This window comes from Equus quagga, chromosome 7 (assembly GCF_021613505.1).
Source record: "Equus quagga isolate Etosha38 chromosome 7, UCLA_HA_Equagga_1.0, whole genome shotgun sequence".
Lineage (NCBI taxonomy): Eukaryota > Metazoa > Chordata > Mammalia > Perissodactyla > Equidae > Equus > Equus quagga.
In genome coordinates this window covers 115,803,612-115,820,995 of record NC_060273.1, presented here as the reverse complement: position 1 = coordinate 115,820,995, position 17,384 = coordinate 115,803,612, and the positions used below count along the sequence as shown (strand labels likewise).

General features: G+C 39.3%; 1 protein-coding gene across 6 annotated transcripts in view; it reads right to left on the bottom strand.

The window, feature by feature from the left end:
• KIAA0825 (KIAA0825 ortholog) overlaps window positions 1–17,384 on the bottom strand; it is a 372,960-nt gene that overhangs the window by 203,533 nt on the left and 152,043 nt on the right. For all 6 annotated transcript variants that reach the window (XM_046668256.1, XM_046668255.1, XM_046668258.1 and 3 more), the window contains one exon: window positions 9,145–9,324. In XM_046668256.1, the coding sequence (XP_046524212.1) occupies window positions 9,145–9,324 (180 nt within the window). The remainder of the gene's footprint in view (window positions 1–9,144; window positions 9,325–17,384) is intronic.

Genomic DNA, 17,384 nt, shown 5'->3' with positions numbered 1-17,384 from the left:
TAAGTTATGCTTTGATATTTCCATTTGCCCAACTGAAGATCACTTGACCTACTTTGAGGATATAGGCCTGCAATGATTGCTACCAAATCCATTGCTTACAGTGTATTGGCCTTTGAAATGCCCACGTGGTCCCCAACTTAATTGTTTTTTGTATCTCTTTCTTTTGTAATCTTTTCTTAATGGATATTTTCACTCTTGCTTTCCCCCCTAGCTTATGTTCACTCTAAGGAGTTATGTGTTGGATTTCTAATTATAAAATCAGATTGTATATATTTCATTGCTGAATTCATATGTTCATAAAGCAAATGTTTAAAAAATTTAGTCTAATAGAAAAAAATAAAGAGAAATAACTTGGCCTATGAGTCAGAAATTCTTGTTTCTTGTCTGATTCTTCAATTTAATCAGCGGACAATCTTAGGTAAGACTCTTTACATCTCTGACCTTGGTTTACTCAGCAATAAGATGAGGATACTGGCTACTTCATCATTGCTTTTCTACTCTAAAACGATAAGACTGTGATGTTTTATGGATAAGCTATAGTGAAATCATTGACAGTGTTTCAGGAGGAAGAAAACACACCAGTTTTTAAATAATGTGCTCCAGTTGATCTGGGTAGGTTAATTATACTTACTGAAGCATAGATCTGTTAGTGGTAAGATGCAAATTATTGTGGGATTATGATTATGTGTCTCAGCTGTATTTCCTTTAAACCTGTTATATTTTCATGTTAAACAGAAACCAGAGTAAAAGACTTAATTTTCTTATGAATTAACATATTATAGGATTTTTAAGATAACCACGATTGGTAAAGAAGAAAAGGAAAAGTTTTGTAGACTTAAATAGCAGAGAAAAGACAGACACAGTCCCTCAGGCTCACTACAAGGCCTTAGGTTCCAGAGAATATTCAAGACCCAGAGAATGTTTCATGTTTATAGAGAAACAACTTGTACAAAAGCCAAGGACATTTCACTGGTTTGAAGTTCTGTTCCTTTGAGCCTCCCCATACAATTCAGGCTCTAGGAATACGTGTAATGCCTGTCTCAAGAGACTTGTCTGACCTTGTGGGGGAGGGTTTGCTCAATGTGTAGACAAAAGAAGACTAATTAGGAGCAAGTAGCAGTTTTTCTTTCTCCTGCCACCACCTGAAATCCACTGATATCTCCCAGGTCATTTTCTTTGTGCTGAGTGTCAAAATGGTTCAAGAACTTCAGAGTCCACAGATAAATAGTGGTTGAAGCATGCAGGTCACCAGTTCTCTATAAGCTCATCAGAGAATTTGGCTTGTACTTCACCAGAAACAACAAACAACAATAGCAAGTGGAGGGGCTTTCAAGGTTGTTTTTCTTTCAATTCAATAAAGTCTACATCAGAAGTAATTCAGTCTTTTTAACAAAAACTGCCTCTCCTTTGGGTAAAAAGGAAGCAGTCAGAGAATACATGGAAACTAGGAGATAAAACTTTAAAAGGAAATAATTATTATAGAGTCTTTAAGTGATAGATTCAGATTTTTGATATCATCACATAAAGTTATCTATTGCTATTTTGCAGGGATAATGACCCAAGAGAAGATGTAACATTATGACTCTAAAATAGCTAAGAAGATATTCAAGTAATGTCTGGAGGATAGTCTGAAAGTCCAGGAAGAATGAAACCATGATTATGAGCCAGTTATATTTTTTATATGGATCTTAGGAAATATTTTATGAAAATGTCAGTTCCAAAACAGCACATAAGAAAGCTTATAGGTTGAAAGCCAACTGTAAATAATGTAAACAGTTAGTGGACTAACAAGATAACCATTGTCTAAGTACTCATCTTTCACTTTCCTGAGATATTACATGTGGAGATTTAAAGGCAAGATATTAAGGATGAAACAATGTGAGAATCTTTATACCTGGTCCTGACGGCGAGGGAACCCATGAACACTTCCTACTCAGATACCCAACCTGCTCTGTCTTTACCCTCTGCTCTAGCTATAGGCAGAAGAACAGTACAGGTGGAAAAAACATATTGTCCCCAAAGGAATGCTAGAACATGCTTGCCTTGTACAGAGAGAGGCACCACGGTCATAATAATAAATGCCTTATACAGTTGAAGAAAATTGACCAGTAGTTTTCTCCTCAGATAGTTAATAAAAGCACCCAAGAACCACAAAATATTTTTTCACATCTTACTTAATGTCTTAAACTCTCAATAGCAAAACATAATCTGTGGTAAATATTAAATTAAATTTTTATAAGAGAACACTTACTCATATTGAAAAAAAGGAGAAAATCTGCATTACATAATTTCCCCCCTCACCCTGTCCCAAGCATACTAAATTTTGATAGGAACTAAAGGTTAATGATTCTCAAAAGAAGACTATTTATACTGAGAAAAACATAAGATATACTTTTACAAATAACAGACAGCAAAACTGACATCAATAAAACTTTAAAACATCTGGGAGGAAGATCCAAGATGGCGCCGTGAGTAGTCCTCTTTGTCTCTCCCTCTTCGAGTCTACAATTATTTGGACACTTATCGCTTGACAAAGGATATCCAGACAGCATCTCAGGACGTCTGAGATACCCACGCGACTATACATCGGAAGGCAGACGGACTTTCCTCCAGGAGGATGTGGAAATAGGTGAAAACTCTCCCACCCCGACCGAGCAGCCTAGTACCCGCAAGCAGCTTTCTTCCAACGGACGCCCCCGAGGATCTACACACATCTAGGGCAGGAGCGAGCACACAACAGAGGAGCAACGGTGCAAACAGGTGACCAGAACCCTACCTAAACCCCCCGCAATTACTCCTAAACGCAGAGGGAAACTTTGGAGTTGCACACCTGAGCCCGCGGGGAGAGTCTCTCCCCGCCATTGGCGGGGAGACCCCGCCTGTGTTTGCGGCGCCCGGAGGGTCCCAGAGAGAGTCGCTGAGGGTACGGAGGTCTCCCAGCTGCCGTTGCCCGCCCCGTGGGAGTAGGGATTGCCAGAGATCTCGGAGAGGACTGGGGCTGGGGGAAGTTTCAAAGGCCGGCTCTGCGCCCCGGAGGGGACGTTACAGAATTCTGCCCGGGCAGCAGACAAAACTCTCTGACTGCCATTAGCGAAGGGGCCATGCCCAGCACTCAACTCCGGGAAAGCCCCGGAGAGAATCCCAGAGGGTGGGGCGACCCCCAGCTGCCGTAGCCCGCCCCGTGGGACTAGGGATTGCCGGAGATCTCGGAGAGGACTGGGGCTGGGGGAAGTTTCAAAGGCTGGCTCTGCGACCCGGAGGGGAAGTGCCGGAGTTCCGCCCGGGCAGCAGACAAAACTCTCTGTCTCCCATTAGCAGAGGGGCCACGCCCAGCATTCATGGCTCCGGGAGAGGCCCGGAGAGAATCCCAGAGGGCGGGGCGACCCCAGCTGCCGTTGCCCGCCCTGTGGGACTAGGGATTGCCGGAGATCTGGGAGAGGACTGGGGCTGGGGGGAGTTCCAGAGACCCAGCTCCATAGCCTAGGGGGAAACCCTACAGGCTCACAGCAGCCTTAGGGAAAGCCTCTGCACAGCACCAGTAGAAGGCACCCAGCCGGCAGCCACAAGGCTGGAAGACCCCAGGGCAAAAGCAGCATAGCTAGGTGAACTAACCACAGACTGTAGAAGATGCCAATAGCTCTCCTGCGACCCATAGAGGACAAGTGAGATTTTGTAGGTGCCGACAGCAACGGAGTGACAAATATAAGTGATCCCACCCCTGGCCACTGGAAAAGCCCATAACACCATTGCAGACCCCAAGGAGGGAGCACATCTAGGTGGGCTGCAACAGTAGGCACCAGCAGCCTGAAGCCCCCCTGTGACGGCCCCCACGGCAGAGGAGGGAATCCAAAGGACCACTGTGGCTACGAGGAGGGGCCCAGGCCCAGTTAGCAACTGCGGACAGGGTTCGTGGTTGGTGCAGTATAAACAGCTGCTCCCCCACCGCAGCATCTGAAACAAGTGAAAGGAGCAACTAAACTCTATCTCCATGTGGAGGCACAAATCAACAACATCAAGCAATATGAAAAAATACATTAAATCTCCAGAACAGAAAGAAAGTAACAAATACACAGAAAACAATCCCAAAGAAAATGAGATATATAACCTAAATGATGATGACTTCAAAACAGCCATCATTAAAATACTCAATGAGTTAAGAGAGAATTCTGACCGACAACTCAACGAGTTCAGGAGCTATGTCACAAAAGAGTTTGATACGATAAAGAAGAACCAAACAGAAATATTGGAAATGAAGAACACAATAGAGGAGATTAAGAAAAATCTAGATGCTCTGAACAGTAGGGCCGATAATATGGAGGAAAGAATTAGCAATTTGGAAGATGGCAATATAGAATTGTTGCAGGCAGAGGAGGAGAGAGAAGCAAGACTAAAAAGAAATGAAGAAACTCTCCGAGAATTATCAGACACAATTAGGAGATGCAACGTAAGGATTATAGGTATACCAGAGGGAGAAGAGAAGGAGAAAGGGGCAGAAAGCCTATTCAAAGAAATAATGGATGAGAACTTCCCAAATCTGGTGAGAGAGATGGACCTTCAGGTGACAGAAGCCAATAGATCTCCAAACTTTATCAATGCAAGAAGACCAACTCCACGGCATATAGTAGTGAAGCTAGCAAAAGTCAACGACAAGGAGAAAATACTAAGGACAGCCAGGCAAAAGAAACTAACCTACAAAGGAACCCCCATCAGGTTATCAGCAGATTTCTCAGCAGAAACTTTACAGGCTAGAAGAGAGTGGAATGATATATTCAAAAATCTGAAGGACAAAAATCTACAGCCGAGAATTCTCTACCCAGCGAAAATATCCTTCAAATACAAAGGAGAAATAAAAACTTTCCAAGATAAACAAAAATTAAGGGAGTTCATTGCCACAAAACCTCTACAGGAAATCCTCAGGAAAACCCTCATTCCTGAAAAATCCAAAAAAGGAAAGGGGCTACAAAACCAAGAGCAGAGGAGATAAGTAGAAGGACAACAACAGAGAGTAGCAGCTCTACATCAGAACAGATTAAACCATGGGACGAGAAACAAAGGAAATTGAAGAAAACCGGAAAACGAGACACAAAATGGTAGTGGTAGGCCCCCACATCTCAATAATCACTCTAAATGTAAATGGATTGAACTCCCCAATCAAAAGACACAGAGTGGCAGGATGGATCAAAGAACAAGATCCAACAATATGCTGCCTCCAGGAAACACACCTCAGCCCCAAAGACAAACACAGACTCAGAGTGAAGGGATGGAGAACAATAATCCAAGCTAATAATGAACAAAAGAAAGCAGGTGTCGCTATACTAATATCAGACAAGGTAGATTTCAAAGCAAAACAGATAAAGAAAGATAAAGAGGGACAGTATATAATGATAAAAGGGACTCTCCACCAAGAAGACATAACACTTATAAATATATACGCACCCAACACAGGAGCACCAAAATTTGTAAAGCAACTCTTAATAGAACTAAAAGAAGACATCAACAACAATACAATAATAGTAGGGGACCTCAACACACCATTAACACCAATGGACAGAACATCCAGACAGAAAATCAACAAGGAAATAATAGAATTAAATGAAAAATTAGACCAGATGGACTTAATAGATATATATAGAACACTTCATCCAAAAACAGCAGGTTACACATTCTTCTCAAGTGCACATGGAACATTCTCAAGGATTGACCATATTTTGGGAACCAAAGCAAACATCAATAAATACAAGAGAGTTGAAATAATATCAAGCATCTTTTCTGATCATAATGCTATTAAACTAGAAATCAACTACAAGAAAAAAGCAGAGAAAGGTGCAAAAATGTGGAGACTAAACAACACGCTTCTCAACAAACAATGGATCATTGAAGAAATTAAAGAAGAAATCAAATTTTATCTGGAGACTAATGAAAATGAGAACACGACATACCAAATCATTTGGGATGCAGCAAAAGCAGTCCTAAGAGGGAAATTCATCGCAATACAGGCTCACCTCACTAAACAAGAAAAAGCTCACATAAGCAACCTCAAACAACACCTAACAGAACTAGAAAAAGAAGAACAAACAAAGCCCAGAGTCAGTAGAAGGAGGGAAATAATAAAAATAAGAGCAGAAATAAACGATATTGAAACAAAAAAGACAATAGAAAGGATCAATGAAACAAAGTTGGTTCTTCAAAAGAATTAACAAAATTGACAAACCCCTAGCCAGACTCACCAAGAAAAGAAGAGAGAAATCGCAAATTAATAAAATCAGGAATGACAGAGGAGAAATCACAACAGATACCAATGAAATACAAGAGATCATAAGAGAATACTATGAAAAACTATATGCCAACAAATTGAACAACCTGGAAGAAATGGACAAATTCCTAGACTCCTACAATCTCCCCAAACTGAATCAGGAAGAAATGGAGAATCTGAATAGGCCAATCACAAGTAAGGAAATAGAAACGGTAATCAAAAACCTCCCCAAAAATAAGAGTCCAGGACCAGACGGCTTCTCTGGAGAATTCTACCAAACATTCAAAGAAGACTTAATACCTATTCTCCTCAAACTGTTCCAGAAAATTGAGAAAGATGGAGAACTCCTTAACACATTCTATGAAGCCAACATCACTCTGATCCCCAAACCTGACAAGGACAACACAAAGAAGGAGAACTACAAGCCGATATCACTGATGAACATAGATGCAAAAATCCTCAACAAAATTTTGGCAAACCGAATACAGCAATACATCAAAAAGATTATACACCATGATCAAGTGGGATTTATACCAGGGACACAGGGATGGTTCAACATCTGCAAGTCAATCAACGTGATACACTACATCAACAAAATGAAAAGCAAAAACCACATGATCATCTCAATAGATGCAGAGAAAGCATTCCACAAGATCCAACACCCATTTATGATAAAAACCCTCAGTAAAATGGGTATCAAAGGAAAGTACCTCAACATAATAAAGGCCATATATGATAGACCCACAGCCAACATCATACTCAATGGACAAAAACTGAAAGCCATCCCTCTGAGGACAGGAACAAGACAAGGGTGCCCACTTTCACCACTCCTATTCAACATAGTACTGGAGGTGCTGGCCAGAGCAATTCGGCAGGAAAAAGAAATAAAAGGAATCCAAATAGGTAATGAAGAAGTAAAACTCTCGCTGTTTGCAGACGACATGATCTTATATATAGAAAACCCCAAAGAATCCATAGAAAAACTATTAGAAATAATCAACAACTACAGCAAAGTAGCAGGGTATAAAATTAACGTGCATAAATCAGTAGCATTTCTATACACTAACAATGAACTAACAGAAAAAGAACTCAAGAACTCAATCCCATTCACAATCGCAACGAAAAGAATAAAATACCTTGGGATAAACTTAACCAAGGAAGTGAAGGATCTATACAATGAAAACTACAAGACTTTCTTGAAAGAAATTGACGATGACATAAAGAGATGGAAAGACATTCCTTGAACATGGATTGGAAGAATAAACATAGTTAAAATGTCCATACTACCTAAAGCAATATACAGATTCAATGCTATCCCAATCAGAATCCCAAGAACATTCTTCACAGAAATTGAGCAAACAATCCTAAAATTCATATGGGGCAACAAAAGACCGCGAATTGCTAAAGCAATCCTGAGCAAAAACAAAGCCGGTGGAATCACAATCCCCGATTTCAAAACATACTATAAAGCTACAGTGATCAAAACAGCATGGTACTGGTACAAAAACAGGTCCACAGATCAATGGAACAGAATTGAAAGCCCAGAGATAAAACCACACATCTATGGACAGCTAATCTTCGACAAAGGAGCAGAGGGCCTACAATGGAGAAAAGAAAGTCTCTTCAACAAATGGTGCTGGGAAAACTGGACAGCCACATGCAAAAGATTGAAAATTGACCATTCTTTTTCACCACACACCAAAATAAACTCAAAATGGATCAAAGACCTAAAGATTAGGCCTGAGACAATAAGTCTTTTGGAAGAGAATATAGGCAGTACACTCTTTGACATCAGTTTCAAAAGAATCTTTTCGGACACTGTAACTCCTCAGTTGAGGGAAACAATAGAAAGAATAAACAAATGGGACTTCATCAGACTAAAGAGCTTCTTCAAGGCAAGGGAAAACAGGATTGAAACAAAAAAACAGCTCACTAATTGGGAAAAAATATTTACAAGCCACTTATCTGACAAAGGGTTAATCTCCATAATATACAAAGAACTCACACTGATTAGCAACAAAAAAACAAACAACCCGATCAAAAAATGGGCAGAGGACATGAACAGACATTTCTCAAAAGAAGATAAGAATATGGCCAATAGACACATGAAAAGATGTTCATCATCACTAATCATCAGGGAAATGCAAATCAAAACTACACTAAGATATCACTTTACACCCGTTAGATTGCCAAAAACATCCAAAACCAAGAGTGACAAATGTTGGAGAGGATGTGGAGAAAAAGGAACCCTCATACACTGTTGGTGGGAATGCAAACTGGTACAGCCACTATGGAAAACAGTATGGAGATTTCTCAAAAAGTTAAAAATAGAAATACCCTATGACCCAGCCATCCCATTACTGGGTATCTATCCTAAGAACCTGATATCAGAAATCTCAAGAGTCCATTGCACCCCTATGTTCAGCGCAGCATTATTTACAATAGCCAAGACGTGGAACCAGCCTACATGCCCAGAAACCGATGATTGGATAAAGAAGATGTGGTATATATACTCAATGGAATACTACTCAGCCATAAAAAAAGACAAAATTGGCCCATTCACAACAACGTGGATGGACCTCGAGGGTATTATGTTAAGCGAAATAAGTCAGTCAGAGAAAGACGAACTCTATATGACTCCACTCATAGGTGGAAGTTAGTATATTGATAAGGAGATCTGATCGGTGGTTACCAGGGAAAAGGGGGGGTGGGGGGAGGGCACTGAGGGGGAAGTGGTGTACCCACAACATGACTAACAAAAATGTACAACTGAAATCTCACAAGGTTGTAATCTATCATAACATTAATAAAAAAAAAAACTTTAAAACATCTTTAAAGATATATTTAAGTACCTATAAAACACTTTTTTACAAACAGTAAATTTCTCATACCTGGAATGTTATATAAAAAGTCCCATAGTTGCTCTTCTTCCATGTAGCTCACAAAAACATTTCCAAATGTTTGTGGAGAAAAATTGCAATGGTACAGTACGTTAAAGATGGCTTCCATCAAGCTGGATCCTTGGTTCAGATTATTTTCTGTATCAGAACCTTGATCTTGAAAGGTGCATTCTTAAAAAGAATAAAAATGATTTAGTAGGTATCAGTGAATATGATAAAATTCTTATCCCTTACCCTAGCATAATGCCGTAAAAATGTATTTAATATTTACATAATAAAAGAAATGCCACATTCTTTCAGATCAATGGTCCATGTAACCCAATATTGTTTCTGAGATACTCATGGGTATTTGTGGGGGGAAAAATTGTGAAAAGGACCACAATGACATCATTTCAAAGGGCAATGCTAGTTTCCCTTTATGTCAGAATTCTCTTTTCTCTTAAAGAAAGTTTTTTTGATTCCTTTTCTCATTTAAAAGTAATATACATTCATTTTAGAAATTGTAAAAACTCCAGACAACCAAGAAAACTAAAATTCTACCAAATCCTACCAACCAGTGATAGTCACTATATTTGGTGCAGTATTTCATTTATATTATATACAAATATACATAAATGAATATATGTATGTATAATGTGAACACAAAATAGAATTATCTTATACATATTCTTTTGTTATCTGAAATCTATTTAAAACTAGTCGAATCTTTGTATCTCTCTTTGGGATTTGTGTTCTGAACATCATCATATTCTTTATTCAGAACATAAATTTCATGGAAAATTCACATTTATAGTGTTCTCAGAATTATGCTATCAATTCTACAAATAAATTCATAGATGTTTCTCAAACCCATTGATCTTATCATTTCAGAATAAAGAGGTTTATCAATTGGCTTCTCAATAAAACTATATAGGAATTCGCACAAAGATAGCGCCATTTTCACTGCCCTCTTCAGCCCTCCTCTGGCCCTAATGACTTCTTCAAAGATCAGTAATCAGAAGTTTCTATATCGTTGCGCCTATAGGTTGGACTGGAAAGGTGAAATAATAACTTCTATTTTGGTTAGATAATTAGCATGATGTCTAGTATCATAATATGTAAAGCTATTTATTTAATTAAAGATAATGACTCTCATATCTTGTCCCACATTTTGATTATCTTGAAAAAATGTAATCTAGATTATTTTGGAAAGAGTACCTTTCTTTTTCTCGATCATTTGGAAGCTCATTACTTTTATGTTTCCTTTTGATAATTTTCTTTCTGTCATTTGATTTTCATGATCTAGAGAAACTTCCTCAGGATGTTTGCTGGAACTATTGGTAATTGATATTCTCTTTCTACTGGGGTTGCTAAACTGGTAGAAAGTAGGCTGGAGGTTACTCATGGCCATTTTGGGGAGAAGTGTCTGAGAATGAATCAGATACAGTAAGAAGTAGAACCAAGAGATGAAGAGAACATTCCTGATGAGATGACATCGTTTGAGAACCTGGATTCAGCAATGCCTGTATATTTATGTTAGCTGAGCTGATAAATTTCCCTTTTTGGTTAAACCAGGCTAATTTGGGTTTCTGTCTCTTGTAATCTAAAGGGCTCTCACTTTTTCATCAAGCACAAAAGGTCAAATGACAGAGCCCTAGTCCAGGCATCATAATTTCGTCGTTTATCCACATAATCCAGTTAGTTCTCTCTGCCTTTCCTTGTCTCTAATCCATTTTACATTCAACCATCAATTATCCTTCGCGTCATTCACCCATGTTTAAACCTTTCCTTCTTCCTCCACTTTGCTAGAAATTCCTTAGCCTGACAATTAAGTTTCCCCAAATTGTATTACAATCGCCAAACATCTGTTCCTCCCAGACTGGTTTACTTGCTTTCCTTATAAATGTTCCCTCCCAACTCCTTTTGTTTGTGTATGCCATTTCATTAGTCTAGAATGTTCTCCTTCAATAAAATTCCTATGATTTAATCAACCAATTAATGTGTCAACAGTCATTACACCACATACTGAGGCCTACACCTTCCAGGGATTCACTGTCTGTGTGTGTGAGTGTGTTTTGTGGGGGGAGGGAATGATAGGCATGTAAATAATCGTTACAGCAATGTCAGGATAAGTGGGGTAACCATACATCCTGGTTTGTCAGGGGCAGTCCTGCTTTATGCCTGTTGTTCTGGTGTAATTATCATCAGCCTCTTCTTTCACTCTTAAAAGTGTCCCAGTTCAGATGACAAACTATTTGATCACCTTAAGTCTAAGTACCCTGAGTCTAAGGTGCCGTGGAAATACAGAAGATGAGGCTTTCAATTTTAGGGGAGAACACAGACAAGATCACGTCTCGGCTAAGACTGTAAGGAGGAGTGGAAGTTTATCAGCATGACAAGGCTGAGACGGGGGAGGTACTTTCCAGGAAGACAGAAGAGTTGGTACAAGGGTGAGAAGACAGGTAGCTGCTGATGGGGTGGCATGGCTGAAGTGTGACTGGTGTAAGGAAAGTGGGAGTAAAGCTAGATAATCAACAGAGCATGAAGAATCTAAGGCCCCATGAATCATGCAATGACAATGCAGCTGGAGAAAGGGGGATGGGTATGAGGAATGGTTATAATAAAAGTAATAAGTATTATTATTATTTTTATTACCATATAAATGTGTGAAGATACTTCAATGAAACGTTATTTTTTATTTTTCTCTATTTTCCCTTGCCCTGGAATAAAGTAGCCTATTTCTGTTTACTTGCCTCAGGGATTTTTGCTATCTGAAAAGGACAAATAGACTGAAGTCAGTTGCCCTCTTAGACTTACAAAAAAAGAAAAAACTAAATCTATTGAATAGTCATTCGTTTGAACTATATAAGACAGTCATTTTTGTAGGCAGAAAAAGGTAAAATATTGGCACTACCATATGATATCAAAGTGGAATCATGTGTCTCGGCAGGTGCATGGGGCGAGGATTTGGAGGGCTCAGAGAGAGGAGATGCTCTGGGTTGGGAAGGGGGAACACCTGCACTCTGCTGGATGGCAGTGCTCAGGTGGCTTGTCTGGGTGAGGCACCAAGGGAAGCTGGATCCCTGACTCAGGTTCTTGGTCTCACCAAAGGCTTCAAGCCACACCTGACTGCTCTGATTGGAGGGAGCACTTGGACAGGGGTCCAGGGTATCTCCGCGGTAACTAGGTGACAAGATAACGATGATCAATAAAGCCTCGCAGGGACCTCTGCACCACCCAGGGATGAGAGGGTGGAAGCCCTAAGAATATCTATGGTTAAATGTTCTACCAGCCTGGTAGGATGGGGCTCAGGATCCTAATAAAATGGACTGGAAGACAATAAGTGATTTAGATATTTCTTGTACACCTGAGTTTATGAATTGAGATTTGTACCAGCTCCGTAAAAATAGTTACTATTCCCAAAGTACCGCCTATATGTCAAATATCACATGAGCTGCTTTACATTTCATCTTCATAATACTCTCTAGAATGGGTGCTTATTATCCCAGTTTTACAGATGAACAAGTGAAATTGAGAGAAACTAAGTAATTGCCCCAAAGTTGGGCAAAGGTGGTTAAGAATTTGCCTCTGCCATTTGCACTAAACTATAATCTCAAATTTCTCAAAGCCTACTTTGACATTTTATCGACAATGACTTCTGAATGCAAAGTACTCAGTTCAAACCAGGTATTTGGCTTGTGGTAATTTATGGCCTCAATGTGAAATACCTTAATTTCACATAGCTTTCTATACTTTCACATATGTTATCTCATTTCATCTCTAGTACTGTCTTATTATTGGACTTTCTTTGGATGTGCATCTTGTCTTTAGGTATCTTCCAACAGCATTTAAACAGTGTTACATGTTTAAATAATCTTTTAATACTAAAGAAGCAGGGAAGGATGGGAGGAAGGAAGAAATATATCTCGAGTATTTTTTGTTAGGTTTTGGTCCACCTGGTAATTGACATTTTGGAATGACATTTACTTCCTAGTCCTAACATTCAATTGTCCCCCCCAAGCCTCCTCCTCCTCATATCCACTGTATTGTTTCTTTTTATCTACTCCTTTGAAACCCTCTTCTCTCTTGACTTCCTTATGCCCATGCAATCTTGGTTTCAGGGTGCCTCATTGATTTATCCGTTCTGTAGCTCTTTCTCTTTGATCGTTTAGAACTGGGGTTGGCAAACTTTTTCTATAAAGGGTCAGATAGTAAATATTTCGGTTTTGCAAGCCATTTGGTCTCTGTCTCAACCACTTAACTTTGCCGTCATAACACAAAAGCAGCCATAGACAATATATGAATGAAGGGTCAAGATTGTGTTCGAATAAAACTGTTTACAAAAACAGGTAGCGGGAGGGGGAAAGGGCGTTGGCCTATGGGGGCCCCCCTAGAACCTTGGCTTTCACCTTCTTCCAAGTTCACTGTTTAACACCTGGCTTAGCAATTCTGTTATCCTTTAATTTCGAAGACCCTTTTTACGCAGAAGTTTCCAAATTCTCCATCTCTAACTCTGACCTTTCTCTTCACACTCCTGCTGTGTTCCCCGTTTCTGTCTAGGACACCACCATCATCATCTCCAGGCTCGATGCCTTAGCAATTTGTATTCCTTTTCTGAATTGTTAGATGAAATAAAATAAATATATGTCTCCCCCATCCCCCTTTCCATAATGAATCATATGTTTATTTTTTTTTCCATTGTATCCCTTCTTCTCTGTTCCTAACACTATTAATATAATTTGGATTTTCTTTACCTCTTATTTTAATAAAAATACTCCTCAGAATATACATTAACTTTAACACCGCTGGCTGTCTGCTAAAGTCCTCCATAATCTATGCCTTACATGTCCAGTCTTCTTATTTCCTATTGCCCACAATATTCCAAGATAATTCCTGATTCAAACCTCACCCACCATCTAAGAATTCTTGGCTAGACAGTGACCCTCAGCAGATTCCAGATGCTTTTAAGGTCTGTGCCCTAGAAACCCGGTGAAAACCAATACCTTTGCCAGGTGCACATCCACAAACATTGTTTTTCCTTAGCTTTTGAATTTCCGACACTATTGGGATATTCTTCTCTGTTCTCTTTCAATCTGATGTCTGCTATTGCTTTCAAGAAGATTCAGCTAGAGTTTTACTATTTGAACCTGCTTTTTAAGTGAGTCCCTTCCCTTCTCCTCCACATGTAGGTCTAGCCCTTTCTGTTTGCTTTCCCTCTGTCTCCTGGACCAGACATTTTTTATTTAATATAAAATCCTCCAGGTGGCCTTTATGGGATCTGTAGCAGTGAAAGAGTGATAGATCTGCCTAAGGTATCCATTGTTCAAACAAACATCATCCACTTAGCCTCATCTCCCTCAATCAATAATTTTACCCAAGAGGTGTATTCTTATCAGACCTGCATCTAACCTAGGCCTGGACTCTCTGATTGTCCTCTCCTTTAGTAAGAGGCACATTCCTGTCTCTCCTGACTCCTCATTCTAAGGAAGGAGGAGGGACTCTTTAGAGTGGTGAGTTTGGGGTGAAGGGACTAGGCATCGTTGGCTCGGCTTTTGGGGCTCCCCTGTCTGAAGGGGGTTGCATTCTGGCCTGCTCTCCCTTCTGTTAAGTCTGTTAGCACAGGCTCTGCCACTGTAGGGGAGTCCTGTGGTTTTTGGGCTCTGTTGGTGGCTTGTGGGGTGGTGAGCAGGGAGCCAGGGTGGAGGAATGGAGGGATCAGCTTAACTCTGGAGAGCAGTGCTGACAAGCTCCATATTTAAAGCCATGTTCTCTGACCCAGGTTTTACCAATAATAAAGCTGCTATTTTGAATTCCATCTGCCTTCTCCTTTTTCTATCAAATGGTTTATACATTATATAAATAAATACAAGATCTGGAAACAGATTGTCTTTACAATAACACCAAAGGGCCCTTTTCACTGTAGACATTATTTTAAACTCCTTTTGAGGACTGAACTTGTTAGTGCTTCAAAAGAAGGGTCGTGTTAGGCAAGGAACTCGAACACCAACCCACCAGGAGACTGTGTTTATTGTTACCAAAGATTTACACATACATGGTACACTAGCACTTGGCTTTCCAAGACTGCTTAATTTTTATTTTCTACAAGAATGTTCTTAATGACAAGCTCCTGCTGAGTCACTAAAATGGATTTGGCAGCAATGTCGTGGAAGAGTGTGCCATGAGCTCAGGGATGCTGAATTAACCAGGCACTAACAAGCAGCCCTAACCAAAGGGAAGAGGCTGAACGGCTCACTTCAGACATCAGTACGAGATAAAAAGTGCAAGAATAGAAAATGGAGTCTATAAAACAAGGACTCGAAACCTAAAACACTAGGCCAATAAATTAATACCTGAGAAAAAGGGATGGAGTATCACAGGAAAATTGTTTTAAAGAAGCACTCACTGTCAGTGTCACAGCCCAGTTCATAATGAAAATTTGCAAAAATAAAATAGAAACCTGACTTGAAAATTAGTTTTGAAAATCTTGCAGTTTGTTGTATAAAAGGCTAACAGTTGATATAAAGACCTGCCATTTATTTTAAGTTTTTGATCAAATATGACATTACTTTTTTCCTTTGAACTATTCTTATTTGGGTAAAATTAGAAAATTTAAAAAGGAAGTCTCATGAAATGTCTTAAATATACGAAAACGAAAAAAAAAAAAGTCATTCTTTGCAGAGATCCTCCTTCCCAAGTTTTTCCCTGGGAATTACTTTCTTGCTTTATGTTCTAAAATGCTCATATACAAGTTGAAGGTCAGCATTTACAACTTATTCTATGCCATTTTCCCCAGTTCCCAAATAAACACTAAAGATCAGATTTCTACCTCCTTGGAATACCCACAGTCCCAAATTCAGGACTATGATGATGGTGAGATGGGAGACAGGTCTTCATTGAATATCCACAACGGTGCAAGCACTATGGTTAAGCATTTTATGTACATTTTCCCATTTATCTTCATCATCACAAAAACTCTATGAGGTGGATATTATCTCCTTTTTTTTCTTAACAAATGACGAGAGTAAGTCTTAAAGAGGCTGACACGATGAATAAAGTAGAAAAGTACTCTATGAATCAGTAAGCAAATAGCTACATTCGATAGAGATTTACAATTGAGCAATTGATTCCAATTCTTTGAAAACTGATAATCTGTACATGGTATACATTGGAAATTCTGTATGTTTAAAAATTATTTTGTAATATTTACATATTTGTAAATGCAGATAGGTAAACCTCTTTGAAACAGTTTTGGCTGTATCTACCTGTATTTACTAGGGTTTTTCCCCATGCTTTGCATAAGGTAAGATTTTCAAAGTGCATTTCACGGGATGTTAATGAGTAGCACATATGTTCTGGAAATACTGGCTTCAACAATATTAAATGCTTTTGTTTTCTGCAGGATTTCTCAGAGCCTTTAACTATTCATGAGATCTGTGACTCTCCAAGATGGAATTTTAGTATACAGTGTTTGCAGTCATTTTTGACCATGAAACCCTTTTCTAGTAATGCATGTAGCAGGACTACTGTTCTATAAAACTGAATTTAGGAATAGTGGCTCTAAGTGTTTGCAAATAGACTCAAATTAAATTCAAGCCCGTTAGGTTTGCAAATAAAAGTGAGCAGTCTGAATGGGTAAGGAAGCAAGGTAGCAGCAGAAAGGAATATTCTGCATAAGGAGATTGTCAACGAAAAGAAACGATTGCTGATCAGGTCACCAAAGTCGCATTTAATTTTAATTCAACTGAATCATTTGTGGAGCAAAGAGGGATTTTGCTTCAGCAGTAGGCACTGGCAAGTATAACAAAGCACAGCCAAACAGGGCTTTAAAAGCTGCTAAACCCACAGACTTATACCAAGTTCTAACTAACTGGTTAAGAAACACAATGAGATTATATGACCGGCAGGCACCTTACATGGAGGTCAGCAAGTATTTGGTCAATAAATGAATAAATATTTGTGGAGTGAATGAATAAAGAGTTCCCTAGCAGCTGTGACAATGGTGACCTAGCTTCTTTTTGACTACTTTCAGTGGTGGATTGTCCACTACCATTCAAGGTAGCCAGTCCTTCTGCTGGACAGTTCAAGTTACCAAACTATTTTGCATTTTTTAAAAATATGGAACACTATTATCAGAAAGGACTACAGAAATTGAGGCTAGCCTCTTTAGTGGATAAAGAAAAGAAGCACAGAGTCATAAGCAACCTCCTCAGTTATCACTATGGATGACAATTCAGGTTTTCTGACTGGCAGCC